Source organism: Lycorma delicatula, chromosome 5, assembly GCF_047948215.1.
Source record: "Lycorma delicatula isolate Av1 chromosome 5, ASM4794821v1, whole genome shotgun sequence".
NCBI lineage: Eukaryota > Metazoa > Arthropoda > Insecta > Hemiptera > Fulgoridae > Lycorma > Lycorma delicatula.
In genome coordinates this window covers 156,238,369-156,258,749 of record NC_134459.1, presented here as the reverse complement: position 1 = coordinate 156,258,749, position 20,381 = coordinate 156,238,369, and the positions used below count along the sequence as shown (strand labels likewise).

The following is a 20,381-nucleotide window of genomic DNA, read 5'->3' as shown; positions in this document are numbered from 1 at the left end:
CATTCTTTGGAATCATTTCATTGAATAACGCTATTCTATATAAATAAGACATGTAACAATTTACAAGGTCTGTTCAGAAAATAACCGAACATTTTTAATTAGCGCCAATGGTGATATTTAGTGACGTGTGATTGGCAACATTGTGTTTTACATACCTCCTCTGTAAGCACATGTTCTTGTATTGTTGATATCTCGTTTAGTTTTCATGTTGTTATTTGCGTTCAACGTGTTTAAGTGTTAATAGCGATTTTCGGGAGCAACGATACAACGTAAGATTTTGCGTGAAACTCGGGAAAACTTCCACAGAAACGATTCTAATTTTGAATCGAAACTTACGGAGATGTTGCTCTGGGTCGTACCCAATGTTACGAATGGATTTCACGATTTAAAATTGGTCGTCAGTCAGTTGAAGATGACCCTCGACCAAAAAGGCCTTCGACTTCAACTGAAGACACTGGCGTTCAGAAAATCAACGATCCTGTGCGTGCAAATAGCCGATTGACCGTCAGAGAACAGTTTAGCATCTAGATTGGATCATGCCATGACATTTTGACTGAAAAATTGAACATGCATCGAGTTGCAACAAAGTTTGTTCCTCGTTTGACGTCCGAACAGCAGAAAGAACACAGAGTGGACGTTTGTTGGCAACTTCTTGAACTAGCCAGTGACGATGAAATATTCATGCAATGGATGATAATGGAAACGAAAGCTGAGTTTACCGCTTCGACATTGATACACTTCAACGTCACAATACATTTTGAATTCATACCTCAAGATTAAACAGTGAACCTTCTGTACTATCAAGGCGTTTTACAGCAGTTATGTGAAAAAATCCGCAAAAAGAGACCAGAGTTGTGGCGAGACAACTCATGGTTCCTTCACCACACAATGCGCCCGCACACTCAGCTTTGTCAATTCGTCAATTTTGTACAAAAAATCAGATGATTGTCCTTCCTCAGCCTCCCAAATCGCCAGACCTGGCTCCTTGGGAGTTTTTCTTATTTCTGAAATTAAAATAGTGATGAAAGGACGCCGTTTGGAGACTATTGATGACAAATTCTATTGAGACTCATGAGTAGTCTCCAATTCTATTGGAGACTATTGATAAATGCAAATTCGTCAGACCTTAAAGGTCATTTCAATTGAAGCTATCCAGGTCTGCTTTGCAAAGTGGAAACATCACTGTGTTAATAAAGGAGGGGGGGTACTTTGAAGGGGACAAGGACCAATAATCTTTAAAATTAATAATAAAGATTAAAAAAATAAAGTTCGGTTATTTTCCGAACAAACATCATATTTTAGCAAAACTATAATTTAAAATCCTGGTTTGAAAATTTTATCTGGATTGAAAGTTAATAAAAAATTAATATAAGATAGCTTGAATAACAGTTATATAAATGCATAACTTTTCTTATTTAAAAGGGTAAACTTAATATTTAAGTACATGCTTCTCTCTGAGACTTTATTTTAAAAAAATGTGAACTAGCTTCCTTAAGAGTATTGAAGTTTTTTGCAGTTTTTCTTCATGCTGTACATAGGTTACAAGCAAAACTTACTTTAAAAATCTACTCTATGTCCAACAAATACACACACATACACACACACACACACACACACACACACACACACACACACACACACACACACACACACACACACACATATACACACACACATACACACATACACACACACACACACACACACACACACACACACACACACACACACACACACACACACACACACACACACACACACACACACACACACACACTGTACATTAAGACAGTTATTTATTTCTCACATGATTCATCATATTATCCTCTGTGCAAATCAGTAAACTTTCCCCCTATCTTTATGGTTCTATTACATCAGGAATCTTTTAAGAGAGTGGCAATGCAGCTGTGAGAAAGATAACAATGGCTGGTGGTATCATTGATGCCAATTAGGTGTTTGACATAAATACAAAGTAAAGCCTTAATTAAAGAAAGTTGTTAGACCACAAGCAAATCCTAATCTTTGAAGCCAAGGTGAAAGCAAATGTCTGTCACCTTAAAAAAGATCATTATTGGCTAACAGAAGGAAACTCCTAACAGAAACCCTGGTTCTCTGAAAGAATACTGAACTACAGTTCCAAAGTACTAAGCTACAATTAAACCAAGAGATCCTTATAGTCATTTCTAAATAACCAATTTGATCCGATCAAATTTTTTAAAAAATCAAACCGCTTTTCAATAAGGTTTCTTTGTTGGACTTGCCTTGAAACAAGGCTTTATTTTAGTGAAGAAAAAAAATCACTTTCAGGTTGATGGTTTTGATGAAATTTTGTAAAAAAAATAACTTAGGTTTTCTTTCAATGCATTCTTAAAATGTTTACCATTTCCTGCTACTTTGTTAATTCAACATCCAATACATTGTCCTTAGTGCCAGAAACTATCATTTTAATAATTCAGTTTTCAGATTGTCCACATAAAGAATTTATAACTTGGGAGAAGATACATGATTCGTTATTCCAGTTTGACAGGCAATCACAAAATCATATTAGATTCTCACTGTTTAGCCTTAATTTCACGAGTTTGGAGATAAAATGTAAGGTTTTTCATGGTATCTGCCAACAATTTAATGACTAATCTGCTGTTTCTGTAGTATTTCTATGATAACACTTACATTGTTTCAATATAGCATTCAATGGGTGCTTTCTCTCTGTTGTGAGAGTTTTACTGAGTGATAAATACAATTTTTCATGACATTTATTCCAGTTTATGGTAACCCATTGATAGCTTCAGTACAACTTTTCAATAATCTTCTTGCAACTGATACAAATGTTACACAAGATTTCATTGCCTTACAGAATGTGTTATCAAATATTCATTCAATGAATTGCCAATTCTCATTGTCATTTAATACATTTGTTAAAATTTAGAAGCTGCAAAAAATACAAAAAAGATTATTTACTCCTAAATAATTTTAGATTTATCGTATCCAATCTGTCTCTCTCCCTATCACAGCACAAGATTTATGGACGATAAATTATAGCATGAAAGATATTTTTATGAAATAACTTACGTCATAAAGCAATGAGCTGCAGTTAAAACAAAAACATCACTGATTAGTGCTCCACCACAGAAAAACATCTTATTGAATCCAATTGCTACCATCCAAGGAAATTCGCCAATTTCTGCATCCATTCCAGATATAATACGTCTCTGTGCATTGTGAAGTCTATTGCTGTTTCTAGAAACTTGTTCTTGCATATGGCGTTTTGTGCTTTCTATAAGATCAGTTTTACAAAATATAATATTTTAATTAACTTCTTAATATACATCTATATTTATTTGTTGTGTAAGAAAATAAATAGAAGTATTATTTTATTATATGTATATACAGCATATATATATATATTTTTTTTAAACTATATATTTACCCAGTGGTAAACTATTTTATTTTATATAGCTAGAAAATAAAATAATTTAAAACAATTATATACTATAATTGTTAGATAGTCACCAGATAGTCAGAATAAAATGTACGAACACTTCCCTAACTGCAGCACTTATGGAGTGATACACCATCTTCAGCAGTCAAATATATAAATTACATATAATTAAAATAAAATTAAAAGTAAAATTTATTTTAGAATTTTATTTTAGTGTAAATTTTACTTTTAATTAAGTATAATTTATATATTTGACTACTATTAAAGATGTAGTAACACTCTGGAAGAGCTACAGTTAGATAAGTGTTATAACATTTTTATTCTAACTTTATCTACTGGTTATAATAATAATAATTATTATTATTATTTAAAAAAATATATATATATATATATATATATGTTAACATACAATTATACAAATATATATTTTACAGTATTTTATTAACCATTTAATAAATTACCAACTGTAGATATAAGAAATATGTTGTTACCTTTATTTAATGTTGGAATAGTACTTTTACATAAAACTACTTTGAATGATTTAATCATTTTAATGTAAATCTTTTTTATGCTAACCACTTTATTTGTAACAGACAGCCTGTTTGGGTTCTCATTCCCAAGACAATCGTTATCATACAAATGTTTACATATTTTTACTTCCTTGTACAAGTAAGTATTTAATAGGTGTACAAGGAAGTCGTGTGGTGTCGCATCAGATTTGGTGAAATATCTGATTATTCTTGAGTATAATTGAATATTGCATGTATTTATAATACTTTATGATGAAGACACGCAATGTACTGTTCACACACACCATTTCTCTTCTATGAATATATAATTTTTTTATTTATGCATTTATTTCAGTCTACTTGATAACAAATATCGCTATAAAATTTAGTAACCTTCTCGTGTTTCATTTTTGTTTCATTTTGTTGATGGTTTCATCATAATAATTTAAAAAACTTAGTATTAGATAGATAAAAGACTTACACTTATTTAAAGAGTAATAAGGGAACTTTTAGTCTATCCTAATATTTTGGGTAAGATTGTTGAATTAATAATTGTATAAATATTTGATGTTAATAAAAACTAATATTTTAGCAATTGTGTAACTATCCACTTTATTAAATAGTTGGAGGATTTATTTCACTTTCAAATGTAATAAGTTTAAATGAAGTGCAGCAAAAATTGTGTATATGTAATTTAATAGGAGTACAAGGAAGTCATGTGGCGTCCACATAAGATTTTTATTTCTAATTTTTCAAAAACAACAGCTGTTCATTTAGAGTACATAAAATTTATCATCATTATATACAGAATCAGCTGATGTATTATAAAAAATTGGGTTGTTTATCAAATAAATCTAATATAATTAAATCATTTAATTTAATTAAATTTATTATTTAGATAATAATTTAATTTATAAGTGAAAACTGACTTTATTATAATTTTCATGATAAATGTATATGTATGATAAATACATACATATTTTTCCTTTAAAGATTTTAATTCTGCTAAGTTATGATAAATAAAATTGTTAGGTATAATAAAAACAACTTTATACCAAAATGCACATTGAGATTTTTAATACAGTACTATTTCTTTTATTTTTACGTTACTATTTTGTAATTTGAAATCGAGATGAGATTGAAGATTAAATACATGAAAAATAACAGAAGGAAGAAAGAACTGAATGGCATGATGAAATGTAACACTTCAAAATTATAATTGACTGATTTTTAAATTATGTGAAAATTGTTCTTTGAGAGGATATCTTCAATTCTAATTATACAGCTCCTCTACAGAAAGATTATTGGTGGTATCACCAAAAAGAAATCTGAAAGTTCCTCTGGGTCCTATAATAAAAGAATTTCCAAGTAATTTGTTTATAACTAATAATTATTGGAAAAAACAACATAAATTGGTTCAGAGAATTTTAAAACGAATAAAAGCAGTTATAAAAAAATTGAATATTCTTGTTTGAATAAGTTTAGGATATTAATAACCTTCATTTGTTTTTAGCAATGGAAGAAATTACTTTGTGTAATTTTTTTTTTGTGTTGAACAGAAATTTTATGTGAAAAATTAGAATTTCTAGATAGATATGTATGTAGAATAATTTCCTAATTTAAGAATACAAACTATTTTTTTTTACCATAATAAAATGTATTGAAAACTGGTTCAGGATAGCTCCACCAAATGTTGTTTCCTGCTGCATTCTTCCATCTAACTTTATTCCACCAATGTAAGAGACCAGATAATGGATTTGTGACTGGTAAATGGTTGCTACTTTCACCATTCAAATCCATTTTTCTAATACCACAAGGTTCTGGAACTATGAAAAGCTATTTATTATTTTTCTACAATTTATGCTTTTAATAATAATAATTTAATTAAATGTATAGAACATGTAATTTATAAATATTCAAAACTTCAATGTTTATCATATAAGTATAATAATTAAACATGAGTTTTTGTTTAATGGAAAAACTGTGATAGAATGAGGTTCTAAATGCCTCAATTCCAAACACTAATAATCTAAACTTACAGTACAGCTTTATTGATATACTTTAATTAATCCATCAGTGTTAAACTTTAAGAGTCTGAAGTATACTTCTGTTGCTGTCTTTCTCTTTTTGCTAAAGAATCAGCTAATACAATCTTATGAAATAATAATTCATAGAAATTGATGCAAACATAAAAATCATGTTTTTGTTTATGAGTTTTATGACAACATTTATAAAAAACTTCTTAAAAATAATTTACAGAAATTATAATTGTTTATTTTTATAAGAATTTCTATGATCAGAAGTTTAGTCCAAGGAAATGAAAATGTAATTTTAAGTCTGCAAGTTCCTTTTTTATAAATGTAGTACAAATAATTTTAATATTTTGCTTAATAAATATATCTTGCTGTTACCTAATCAATTTGGCAAAAATGGAAAAAACATTAGTACTAAAGTAAAAATTATTGATCATGATACCTTTAAAACGTCTAATTTTTGAGCAAGGTATTTGGGTAATTTTGACAAACCAGCGATAAAATTCCTCATTTTGTATAAGAACAGCCAATTTCAACGGTTTACTCTGATTTGGATCCACAGCTATAAGCGCTGAAATAACATTAAACAACATATGTATATCTCATATATTTATTAATTTTTTAAACATGTTGTCCTGTGTGTTGAATTGTAATTAGTATTTATAAACCACCACACACACACACACACACACACACACACACACACACACACACACACACACACACACACACACACACACACACACACACACACACATACACACACACACACACACACACACACATATATATATATATATATATATTGTAATTGCAATACAATACAATACAATACATATATATATATATATACACGCGCGCGCATACACACACACACACACACACACACACACACACACACACACACACACACACATATATATATATATATATATATATACACGCGCGCGCATACACACACACACACACACACACACACACACACACACACACACACACACACACACACACACACACACACACACACACACACACACACACACACACACACACACACACACAAAGTAAGAATGATCTTATCTTCAATCTAATAAGACCTTTTCAAATACTACAGATTCATCATCAGTTATTTTAATTAGAATTATCATTATCATTAAGCTAATGGTCTTAATAGATTGAAAGTAAAATCATTCTTGCTTTATACGTGTGCATCTGGTGGTTTATAAATACTATTATGTACATTTATATGTATATATTATATATGCGTATCCCATTACATAAATAATACATATTATATACATAACTTGTATTATTTACATATGGGATACTTTAGATTACAATACTAAAATTTTATGTTAGGTGGTCATAGGACCACCATTGTTATAAGCAACTTGACATGATGAAGTCACTCAAAAAAACAAGCATACCACTCCAAGAACAATAAGACTCCATACCACAAATGAAATAGTCTCCTGATGCCTTCTTCACTTTGATAGCCTAAATGCAGATGATATTCAGCCCTACAAGTGATACATTCACTTTGTTCCCCACAGGAACTGGCTGTACAATGAACATCATTACTCTCAGAGACATGATCTCTGATTAATGGTTCTTTTACTTCAGATGGTTTAAATGCATCACAGACATATGAAAAGCTGGCACAGATAGTGAAAAGAAAATTAATGGAAAACCTTTTATAAGAAACAGTGCAATATATACACTGTCTTCATTCATTCACAGAATTAACTAAAATTATTTCTTATATAAAAAAAAAAATAAATAGTTGATTAATAAAAAGTTTATTAAATTTTCTTAGATCTAATACAATAGAAAGGTAGAGAGAGCTAAGAAATGCCTAAAGCGCCTATTCCCAGAATAGGTTGTTTTTTCCATGAAAACAAACCTAACCTAAAGGCAATGAAAAAATCAGCTAGTAATTCTACAGAGCTAAGAGGTCAAATAATAAACTTCAAGCAGAAGAAATAAACCATTTTGTTATTTTTTTTTAAAAATAGTTGTTAGTCAAAATAAAAAAAATAGGCTAATTTAGCTAAATTTATGATCTGATAATATGAAAAATAAAATAATTTACTTGCGTATCCAGTCAATGGTCCACATTGGCCTGTCGTAGGTCCATCCACAGAATTTAGTATAAATATTTGATCAATATCACACAAACCTCCTAATTTTCTTGCTAGATTTACTTTCTCATAATCGACTCTAAAAAACCACAAAAAGTGTCTATTAAATTTGATTTTTATTTGATAGATGTAAATTCAACTAGTATGATAAAGCATCTAGGTTATTTACTCTAGGTTTTAAATTATAATAAAAATGCACACAATAAAACATTTGAAATTGCTAATTCTGTCCTTCATTGAATCAGGTAGTGTCTGGATTTATTATAGTATCACAGTCATTATTGTTATTAAAGAATTTTTTTTTTCATTCAGTTGTTGAAATAAAATTGAAAGTTAAACATATAATTTTTTTGCTTTCACTCTATATTAATTTAATTTGAAGTATAACAGGATGTTTATAAAGAAGAAAATGAGTCATTTATTGAAAACACCCACTTTTCAGTAACGCATAATAGCAAGCCAAAAAACTGGATTGTAATAACTAAGTATACAGTGCTGATAAGAGTTATTTATGTACTGTTTAGTTTGTACTTATATTTGTATTTATAAGTACATTTTTGATATCCATTTCATACATTTATATCGACAAATATTTAAAAATACTGAAAACGTTTGTATGCATACTTTTATTTTTTTGTTTAATCTCCTGGACCACCATTAGGTATTGCTTCAGAGGATGAGATGAATGATTTGTAGCGTGTGTGAAAATGCCATGTCTGACCAGCATTCGAACCTGGAACCTCCAGATGAAAGGCCGAGATGCTACCACTCACACCATGGAGACTGATAGAATAATTATGACTTATGCAGAATTAATTATATTTTATTTTAATGTAGACATTTCAAAAAATAAACTTTAACTAAGGCTTGATATAGAGCTATCGCTCTATATTAAGCTTCCGAAACTGCTACAGGGAGTACTGAGTGTTGTCATGTTTGAATTATGTTTTGAATGATCTTCAGTGTTTGAAATGTATTAAAAAAGAGTGCATGATCTCAATTATAAATTGAAATATTGTTTTTATACTTTAAGTTGATCAGTCATGTCTAGTTTTGCTCTTTATAAGTTTTCATGTTGTTCATTTATGACTTGTTTCTGTGAGATGGCTTGTGAAAGTAAATTCAATGTTGATTTACTGTTGTTTCTTTTATGGTAGCATAAAATTCCTCTGCATTTTATACTTAGAATATATCAAGAAAGTTACAAACTGCGAATTGGTGGCTATGAAGAAACAATAAAATGCTTAAGTTAAAAGTTTTTTTTTTATAAGAGGCATTTACTGATCACAGTAGATTCTAAAAAAAAAATATATATGAAAGAAATTCATATTATAACATTATGAGCAAAATAACAATTAAATATTTAGGGTCATAAAAATAGACAATTAATCCTTTTATGAGTATTTTCAAATGAAAAAAATTATAAATAACAGACTTCCAAAATGTGGAAACATAGTTTCAACCACATCAAAAGATCCACTCAAAACATAATTCAACTGACAGCAATATGATCAACAACCATTATGCTCCTACTTAATTATACTCATAGAGAACTAGTACACTTTTGCTTCACATAACTACAGTTCATAAAACTAAAAAACAATTTCTTAAATGTATAAACTATTTAAGGCAAATGCATAGTTGAAAATAATCAATATATCTATAGTAAAATTCTTTGTATTCCTTGATTACTATCAATTACTATAACATGATAATTTTTAACAAACATTAATTTGAAATTCAGAACAATTTATTTTTTATGATAAGGTCAACACAAAAAGCCTAAAGGCTATGCACAATAATAATAATAATTTGAAAATAGTGTCATGTGAAAAATGTTAAGCCTTGCCTTGGTTCAAACTTTGAAACTTACAAATGAAAGATAAAGACAGTACCACTCAGGAGTCAGAAATCTGAACTGTATTTCTGTGCAGATAATTTTGTACACTAGTCTATGATGAGAGAAAAGCCTTTAAAATTACCTAACAGCACAGATATCATCTTGAATCATTATATCATAATCACATGCAAGTGTTCCTGTAGATTTAGCTGGATAATCAGGAGACTGGAAGTATGAAACTAATTCTTTTGAAACATCACCACAAGTCTTCACAACTGTAAAGTGTAAGCAGTTGATTAAATTAATCAGTTTATTCATTTTATTTTAATCTAAACAAATAAATATTGTTAAAAAACATTAAGTAGAAAATAAAAAATTACTTAAATTAGTAAAAATTAACTAATCTACCTCAGTTTATGAATCATTCTTAGCTCACTTGCAGAAAAAAATTCGTGAAAGGAAAACCTTAATCACAGTGAGGTTAAAATAAACATAAAAATTACTCATAGAAGAAACATTAATTTGATTTTTCCAAAGAAAATTAGAAAGTAAAACTTACAAATACCTGGCTTCATTCTTTAGTACAGCAAAATTTTTTAAAAGTTTAGTTTAATATATCATACAGCAGTAATGTAAATTATGTTTTGCAAACTGAAAAAGTAAATTTATTTTTTTTAAAAAAGAATAATGGAACTAGCCCATTAACTAACAAAAAATACATATAACAAAAAATCCCTATCTTTTACTACAAAATTTAACACAGCCATTAAACCAGATGCTGCAGAAGCATCTGCAAATGCCCTGGCCCCCAGCCTCCCTGAAGGCTAAATACTTAAATTGGGGCTTACTGAATTAGCCTCTCTTATTGGAGAAGATTTCCAAAGAGAGATTCGGGTTACCTCAAATAATAAAAAAAATTAAAGGGGAGCATACAACCTTAGTTCTAGCTATCTGAAACACATACATTATTGGCTATCATTTTGGATTGGGCAGTCAGAATTAATTTTAATAGTCATTTCATTGAACTCTTTAAAATGATGTATCAAATGCCCATCGGTCCCATTTGAAATTTTTAAGTTGCCCACCTCCTCGCCACCCAAACATCAAAAAGAGTGAAATATACATTCATTGAAGTAGCCCTTCAGTACAAGGAAGAATGCTGCAAATGGCAACCAGTTATCTAAATTATTAAAAAAAAGTTAGAGGAGGCTGTAAGTTACTTTTCAGTCACCCAGTACATAAAATATTAATATGAACATGGTATTGAGGAAATCAGACAAGAATCAGTTTTTAAAATTTGCTCTACTTTGATAAGTAGCAAATGCATTCTTTTGAACTGTACTGTAAAATTATGTTTTCAATATTATTTTCTATCTCCCATTCTATTTACTATGTTTTCATCCATGGTGGTCAGTAATGCAGATTAGTTTCAGCTGTAAACATTTTAAACAATAAACTGAACTAAACATTCTCTTTGTCTTTAAATTGCTGTATAATTTAATTTTAATTAGTCTGCTTTCGATACATGAATTATCAAATTGACAGTGAAATGTATACAAATACACTACAAATACTTCTCTGGAATCTACAATAAGTAAAACCACCACTAGATTAGGCAAATAACATTAAGTAGTAATTAAACGTAATTTACTTGTAATATACTCACAAGTACAACAATATAACTCATCTGTTCCGCACACGTTACCAACTTGTCCTCCTCTACTAAAACAATCTTCTCCACTTAAACAGATACCTTCCACATTGCCTTTAGAACTGCATTGTGTTGACAACATGAATCCTCTTTGATGCTGAGCCTCAATCATGTCAATATCTATACACACACATACATATATATATTAAATTATGAATAAATAATTTATTTTGCTTATACCAAGAGACAAATTAAACTGAAAAATCGGTATTTTTAAAATTCTGAAAAATTAAAATTAAAAGATTTCTGATTAATTTTATCCATTTCAACAAATTTTTTTTAAATTTATTCAAAAAGAATAAATTAATTCATACATCCTACAGTGGTAGCAGAGGTACCACTCCTTCTGATGTGACAGCTACGTCAGTACCTTCTTTATAAAAAAATTTCCTTCTTATGAGACAATAAAATTAGAAATTTCACCTACAATTTTAAACGATGCTATTTTATAAAATTCTTCTTAAATCTAGAGCTGGAACCTTTACTCACTCTGGTAGAAGATTCCTGTGTATTTTGTAGACTAATAAAAAGTTCATAAATCTTGTTTTGTGTCAGTTACTTACAAACGTTTTCATAATGTCACTTAACTTACATACATAAAAAAAAGAAAGATTAAAGCTTATGCAATCTGCGATGAGTTTTACCTAAAAACATTTTCATAATTTCAAGCCAAGAGTTGCAGAGCCTCGAGAAGGTTTATTTAGGTAAAAAAATTAGTCTTGATTTTTCTTGTGTTCTAATAGTAGTTTGTTATTTTATTTAAGTAAAGTAATTTTATGAGTTCTTCTTATGCCTTCTTTACTAAGTCAGATGTGTTGTTGCTTATCTGCAAGACATGTTTGCCAAAATGCAAATTACATTCAATCCTACAAGTGACAATTAAGTATTTGTATCTTATTGTTTTTAGGTAGATGATTTATTTTTTTGATATTAATGAATATATTTATAAATCTAATTATTTTTAGCTTACTATTCTATTTTACATTAAGAATTTTAATTCTTCTCATGAAAACGAGTAACATTATAATAATACATTTATGGATATAGAAATTATTTACTTCTTATTTTTCTGAGAATAAAAATCTATGAAGACAAACACATTGTAAATGAAGTATGTAATTCAGTTACTATCAGAAGCTTTCAAATTTTTTATTATATATTTAGGAAAAAGGTTTCAAACTCTCACACAGACAACATTGCCAGGCATTATTAGTCTGTGGTTAGTGTCTGTAAATTATATAAAAAATTATGTGTGTTAATCCTTTTAAAAGTAGGAATGTTTTGATCAATTGTATATACAGAAAAATTAAGCTTTATTAAATCTGTTGTGAAAAATGTAAATGAAAATGACATAAAAACAAAGAAACCTTTACTGTACCTTTACACAGTATCTTTACTGTTATTATTAATAATAAAATAATCTGTGGTCTGATTTTATATTTCTTAATTTCCCTGCAGAGCCTTTGCTATTACTGAAATGTATATGTTTTATTGTTTGTATTAAGTAAAAATGAGTTAAATACTAAAAAAAAATAAATTGGTCAAAAAATAATAATTTTTTTTATTAAATTAATAAATTTTAAATATTTTTATTTGGATATTTTATATTTCCAAAAAAAGCAACAAAAAAAATTATTTATTCCAAATTTATGAAACTCTTATTTCAGTTACTTACACTGAAAATTAATTACCTCCGTAATTAAATTAAAAAAATTGATATACAAAATAAATTTTTTTTAAGTTTCTCTTGGTGTGATACCGTTTTCTGTATTTTTTTTTTTTGAGTAGATTACATATTACATATTATAATAGAACCTTACTATCACCCTCAGTTTAATAGAAATGGCATATTAAATGTCTATAAAAGTTAATATTACTAACATTATGGGAAGTCATATAGTTTTATTAAAACGTCTTAGCAGCAGCTACTCTCTCTCTCTCACTCTCTCTTTTAGTAGGTAGCGTCAGGTGTATTTTCAATTAAGTCCAACAGTAATCAGTTAGCATATGAATAGCTCTGTATGAATTTATCAGTTTATCTACAACAGTCATATTTAATCCTTGACCAGTTCCCTTATTTGTGGGCCAACGAAAATCCTTCTATAATTTTTGCTTCTCTTATGTTTTTTAGATTTTCTTCCTTTTGCATAAGAATGTCCTTCATAGCTTTTACATAATTTTTTATTAATCCCAGTTTGATATGAAGGGGCAGTAAATACTTTTTCTGATTTAACTAGAGGCTCATGAATAATGCTTTTTTTACTAGAAGTTAAGTTCTCACATTTCTTCCACTGTTTAACACATGTTGCTGATCCCTAGTTTGGCTATCCCATCTGCAAATAAAGCAGTATTACTTTATATACACTAGCTTCATGCCTAATAAAACAGCTATCACTTTTAAATCTCACATGTCCCAACTGTTTTTATTATTTACTTTTTCAGAAACATATTAATTAAATAACAGATCAGTATAGAAGGATATTTATTACTATTGTAAAGCAGAACTGCTTTTAAACTATACTTGGAGGAATCAATGAAAAGGCACCATTCTTTAAGTTCATGAGCACTCTAATTTTAACAAACATTTGAAGAGTAAACTAAGTAAATTTTTTTTAGCAAAGTAATGAGAAAAATCTTTCTGTTGGCTTTGATAGACCAAAATATTTGTATTTTTCTAAAATAAATTCCAACCTTGCAGTCTTGAGCCTAAGAGTTCAGCTCTTGATTTTTGATAAGTTTAAATCTCTTACCAAGTCAATTAGCTGACCTTCTGATTTAAGATGTGGCTCACTGGATTATAATTCAGTCTCAATCATGATTGTATTCTTCCATAATGTCCATTTCTTCATCACTGTTTTTACAAAACAAGTTTTCAGGAACTTTGGGAAGTGTAATGAATTCATTATGAGGTCTGAGTGCAGATGCCAATGAAGGATAGAGTATTAAATTTTTAGATTTGTTAGAAATTCCACATACACTAGTTAAACAGAAATAACCATCTGTTAAATTATCTACTAGTTCATGCCAAACCATAGGGACACCAATCGCAAGGTCTTTTATATGCCTTTTAGCCATTCTTTTAAGTCGACCACACAGTTGCTACATATTACATAAGGAGCCCTTATTTTTTCATGATTACTGATTTTATATTCATAATTTAATTAATAAATTTTTCTTAATTAATGGTACAATGTTTTTCTTTTGTGAATTTGTAGTGAACTCACCACACATGTAACAAAAACTGTCCAAATCATTTACACACTTATGAAGAGTTATGAGATTTTACTGTTCACTCACTTATTACAGTTAACACACCGACTGAATAAATTGTATTATTAAACACAGTAGGCTAACAAAGCGAACAAGCTTTGTGTTGTTTTGAATTCTACAGATATGATGAATCTTGTTCATGTATGCTTCTATAGATAAGTATGGTGTCATGATATACTGTTTCATAGTTAACAATTGATTATTAATAGAGTTCAAAATATAAACTGAGCATATAAATATAATCATATAAAGCAAAAAATGTATGTTTTTAATTATGCATCACATAATATCAACAATTTAAAAAATTTAAGATTTGGATAGAAGTTTAGAATATTTCAAAACGCATAGCGATAGAATCATTGTAATAAGAATAAAATCAAAACCTAAACCGACAACGATTGTTAACGTCTATATGCCTACAAGCACCCATGATGATGATGAGGTAGAGTGTGTATACGAAGAGCGATGAAGCTATTAAACACGTAAAAGAAGATGAAAATTTAATAATAGTTGGAGATTGGAATGCAAGCATTGGAAAAGGCAAGGAAGGAAATATAGTAGGTGAATACAGGCTGGGCTAAAGGAATGAAAGAGGGGACAGACTTATAGAGTTTTGCACAAAGTATAATTTAGTAATTGCCAACACCCAATTTAAAAATCATAATAGAAGAATATACACTTGGAAAAAGCCAGACGATACTGCAAGGTATCAGATAGATTATATCATGGTTAAGCAAAGATTTAGGAATCAACTCGTTGACTGCAAAACTTAACCTGGAGCAGACATTGATAGCGACCATAATTTGGTGATAATGAAATGTAGATTGGGGTTTAAAAACCTGAAGAAAAGGTGTCAGATGAATCGGTGGAATTTAGAGAAGCTTGAGGAAGAGGAGGTAAAGAAGATTTTTGAGGAGGATATCGCAAGAGGTCTGAGTAAAAAAGATAAGGTAGAAAAAGAATGGGAGAATGTTAAAAAGGAAATTATTAAATCAGCGGAAGCGAACTTAGGTGGAACAAGGAGAACTGGTAGAAAACCTTGGGTTTCAGACAATATATTGCAGCTGATGGATGAACTTAGAAAATATAAGAATGCTAGTGATGAAGAAAGTAAAAGGAACTATCGACAATTAAGAAATGCTATAAACAGGAAGTGTAAACTAGCGAAAGAAGAGTGGATTACAAAAAGTGTTCAGAAGTGGAAAGAGAAATGAGCATTAGTAAAATAGACGGAGCATACAGGAAAGTTAAGGAAAATTTTGGGGTACATAAATTAAAATCTAATGTGTTAAACAAAGATGGTACACCAATATATAATACGAAAGGTAAAGTCGATAGATGGGTGAAATATGTTGAAGAGTTATACGGAGGAAATGAATTAGAAAATGGTGTTATAGAGGAAGAAGAGGAAGTTGAGGAGGATGAAATGGGAGAAACAATACTGAGATCTGAATTTAAGAGAGCATTAAAAGATTTAAATGGCAGAAAGGCTCCTGGAATAGACGGAATACCTGTAGAATTACTGCGCAGTGCAGGTGAGGAAGCGATTGTTAGATTATACAAACTGGTGTGTAATATTTATGAAAAAGGAGAATTTCCATCAGACTTCAAAAAAAGTGTTATAGTCATGATACCAAAGAAAGCAGAGACAGATAAATGTGAAAAATGCAGAACAATTAGTTTAACTAGTCGCGCATCAAAAATCTTAACTAGAATTCTATACAGAAGAATTGAGAGGAGAGTGGAAGAAGTGTTAGGAGAAGACCAATTTGGTTTCAGGAAAAGTATAGGGACAAGGGAAGCAATTTTAGGCCTCAGATTAATAGTAGAAGGAAGATTAAAGAAAAACAAACCAACATACTTGGCGTTTATAGACCTAGAAAAGGCATTTGATAACGTAGACTGGAATAAAATGTTCAGCATTTTAAAAAAATTAGGGTTCAAATACAGAGATAGAAGAACAATTGCTAACATGTACAGGAACCAAACAGCAACAGTAATAATTGAAGAACATAAGAAAGAAGCCGTAATAAGAAAGGGAGAAATAATGAAAGGAAATAATGACTGAAGACAAAAAAAAGGTTTTGGAATTTTTCAAAAATTACAGGAGATGGAAAAATTCTGACATAACATCCATTTCCAGAATTTAAAAAAAAACAGATTAGATTCATGTATCACATGTTAAGAAACAAAGATTGTGTTTTATCACTGTAATCAATCATAGTTATTTAAATTTTACATTTACACTGATTATTATCGGTATAATCAATTATAATTTTTATTTAAATTTTTCTTGTCTTATAAAAAAAATTATATCTATGTATTTTATTACTAATTGATTTTTTAAATAATTAAAAAAAGATTTTTTAAAATCTTTAAAAATCTTTTAAAATTTTTAAAAGGTTTTTTTAAAAAAAGATTTAGCAATAATGAAATTAATTGTCTAAATTTTATCTAAATAATAAAGGTATTACGTATAAACGTAATGATGATAAAAAGCATTGAAGTGTAAGAATTTAGATGAAATGTTGAATATTGTTCTATAAAAAACCTAATTTGAATAAAAAGGACCAACTAAATCTAATATATAAATACGAAAGTTTGTCAGTTTGTTTACAGCAGAAACATGCAAGAATCAATCAACCAATTGCTTTCAAATTTTCAGGATACATTCATGATTTCCTAGGGAAAGTTTTACTCTATAGATCAAAACCCAACCCGCTGAAATCATGAATCAAAGATATTCATTAAAGAAACAGAAATTAATCCTTTTACTCCATTATATTTCTGTCACCATGGCAGTAGAAATGTAGTATATTAAAGTAAAATGACTAATTCATTTTACTTTAAGGAATATCTACAAAATATTTAATATTTGCACTATTATAGTTATTACTATTCTGTCTTTAGTAATTCAATTTTTTTCAGTGTTTATAAAGTTAGTATATTTTCTTTGTCATCATTTCTTTTATTTTTTTGTACATAATGTCCCCTTTCATTTTTTTCTTATTCCTTACATTTAGTTTTTTCAATCTTTTTCATTATGTCCTCTAAGAAAAGATTGAATCTAAGACAATCACCAAGTGCCGCTAAGCATAGGTTTCACAAGAAGAAGAAACCAAAGAGGAAAGAGATCAGCACCTGGAGGTTGAGCAAGCACATAAATGTGAAAGTTTCTTACAATCATGAGGATGAACGACTTGGGGATCCAGGAAGCAGAACCCCTGGCTTGACGGTCGAATGATCAAAGCAAGTTCTGACCAGCCAATAACTAAAATATAATTTGGCACTAACTTCTTTGATGAAACATTTTATATTTTGGCCTGTAAAATGAGAATGGAGCCAACTTCAAAAAGTGAAAATTTTTTTTACTTTCAGGATGAATATTTTTTTGAACATTGTTTTATTAAAAAAAAACAAAATACTAATGCTACTTTATATTTTTTAATTTTATTTACATTTATAGTATAAATATGTCTACTAAATATGCTGCTCATGTAAAAATATAAGAAATGGATATGCAAGAAGCATATATTTTGATGAAAATTTAAAAAAAGAATGTAAGGAAATTAAAGAGACTTTCCAAAAAAAAATTTTTAATTTTTAAACAACATTCCGAATATGAGTATGATACCAGACTCATATTTATTATAGTGTTACAATAATCCAATAGAAAACAATGATGACAGAAAACAAGAGTTTTTAAAGTTGTTTTAAGATTTGCATGAAAAAAACTTTGAATATCGTAATGCCATCAAGCTGTATATTATCTCAAAAATTCAATATTCATAATGATGATAATAAATGAATAAAACATAGCATCTATGTAGGTGATAGTGTAACATTTCACTAAAAAAATTTTCCAAGTTAATATTGAAAGAAATTTACAAGAACAATTGTAAGACAGCTTCTAGAATAAAAAAAAATCTGGCTCATTTGATGAAAGATAAAACTTAAAACTGTGTCGGTTAAATAAAGATTCTTCTTTTTTTTGAATTCGGTTAATAAAGAATCGGCTAAGTGATCTGTTTAAATTTTTCATGACCTATTATGCTACTAATTTTATTATCCTTTTTTAAAATACACAGATAAACATCTGCTGAACTAGACCCAACTTTAATATAAAATTTGGAATTACATGCACTAATAAATTTTTCATTTTCTATAAAGCTGTTTTTATTGTTACTCTAAGTATATTTTTTAAGTTTTCTTACTGCTTATGATGCTATCATTTTGAGCTACATCAATATCTGCTTCAGTTGTACTGCTATCATCTTGAACTTCATTTATTTCAGATGAAAATCCTTCTTTATAGTTTTCTGTCCATGCTGAATTAAAAATTCTGTAAAGAAACAAATTTTTTATTTTTTTACCACTTGCTACAAACTCATTGAAAGAAGCCTTACTCTACATATATTAAAAATAAGAATAAAAAAAGAAGTATGCATTAACAAAGTATTTCTTCCATTCTATATTGATGTATAGAATGCCTGGGGAGCTTTTTGCCAAAATTGAGGGACTAACAAACAAATTTGTATACACAAATATTCCATCTCACTTCATTTTCAGTTTACATCATTTTCTGGTTTTTGTTGATAAAAATTTATGTCTCCAGAACAGAGTGAGATGTTAAATGAAATTCAGTTTACATTTACCTGACATCATCTTCTACCAAATAAATGGATTTGAAAATTTTACCTTCTGAAATAACCTCAAAGTGGTGGACCATTAATATTTTTTAAACATTAATAGTGCCTTTCAATATTATTCTGTCACTTCTAATTGCATTATTTATTATGTAATAATTATTGATTTCCTGAAACAATACTCATTAATTGTAATATGAATAATTTGATTTGTTATTTTTTAAAGAAGATAGTTTACTACCCTGTAACTACTGCAAATTACTAACCTCTTCTGGTTTAAAATTGTTCAATTACATGTATCATAATATTATTATAAAAGAATAACATGTTACAATTCACTAATGAATTCTAACAAATTAAAAATAATATAGCATATAAATAAATTTTGCATGATATTTTATTTTTATGATAATTTTGATTGTACATGTGTACACATCCAGAAATATAGTAATGTAATCATACATTGAACACCATTCTTCAAAAGACTATCTCTCACAAGAACAATGAAATGAGCTTGTGATGTATTGTCATGACTTTGAATGATTTGCATGTTACACAGACTTATTTCTGCCACAAAAAATGACTAGATTAAAAAAAAAACAATCTAGGAATGATGTCATCTCAAATTATAATCCACAACTTCATCCATATTTTTTAACTACAGCATAATCTTATAATTTACAGTGAACTTTAAACAATTTGTTTAAGCATAGAGATTAAAAATTTGTCATACTTGGTATAAGAATATTATTTTATAATAATAATAATAATAATAATACATTATATTTATGT

General features: G+C 28.6%; 1 protein-coding gene across 1 annotated transcript in view; it reads right to left on the bottom strand.

Annotated features, from left to right (window-relative positions):
- The window catches only part of LOC142324567 (uncharacterized), a 28,184-nt gene extending 8,145 nt beyond the window's left edge, over nucleotides 1–20,039 (bottom strand). Inside the window, exons 1-8 of the mRNA XM_075365410.1 lie at nucleotides 19,856–20,039; nucleotides 19,158–19,285; nucleotides 11,629–11,793; nucleotides 10,105–10,237; nucleotides 8,074–8,201; nucleotides 6,424–6,552; nucleotides 5,595–5,774; nucleotides 3,070–3,274 (exon numbers count right to left, since the gene is read on the bottom strand). Of these exons, the coding sequence (XP_075221525.1) occupies nucleotides 3,070–3,274; nucleotides 5,595–5,774; nucleotides 6,424–6,552; nucleotides 8,074–8,201; nucleotides 10,105–10,237; nucleotides 11,629–11,785 (932 nt within the window). The 5' untranslated portion in view covers nucleotides 11,786–11,793; nucleotides 19,158–19,285; nucleotides 19,856–20,039. The remainder of the gene's footprint in view (nucleotides 1–3,069; nucleotides 3,275–5,594; nucleotides 5,775–6,423; nucleotides 6,553–8,073; nucleotides 8,202–10,104; nucleotides 10,238–11,628; nucleotides 11,794–19,157; nucleotides 19,286–19,855) is intronic.
- Between the last annotated feature and the right edge of the window lie 342 nt (nucleotides 20,040–20,381).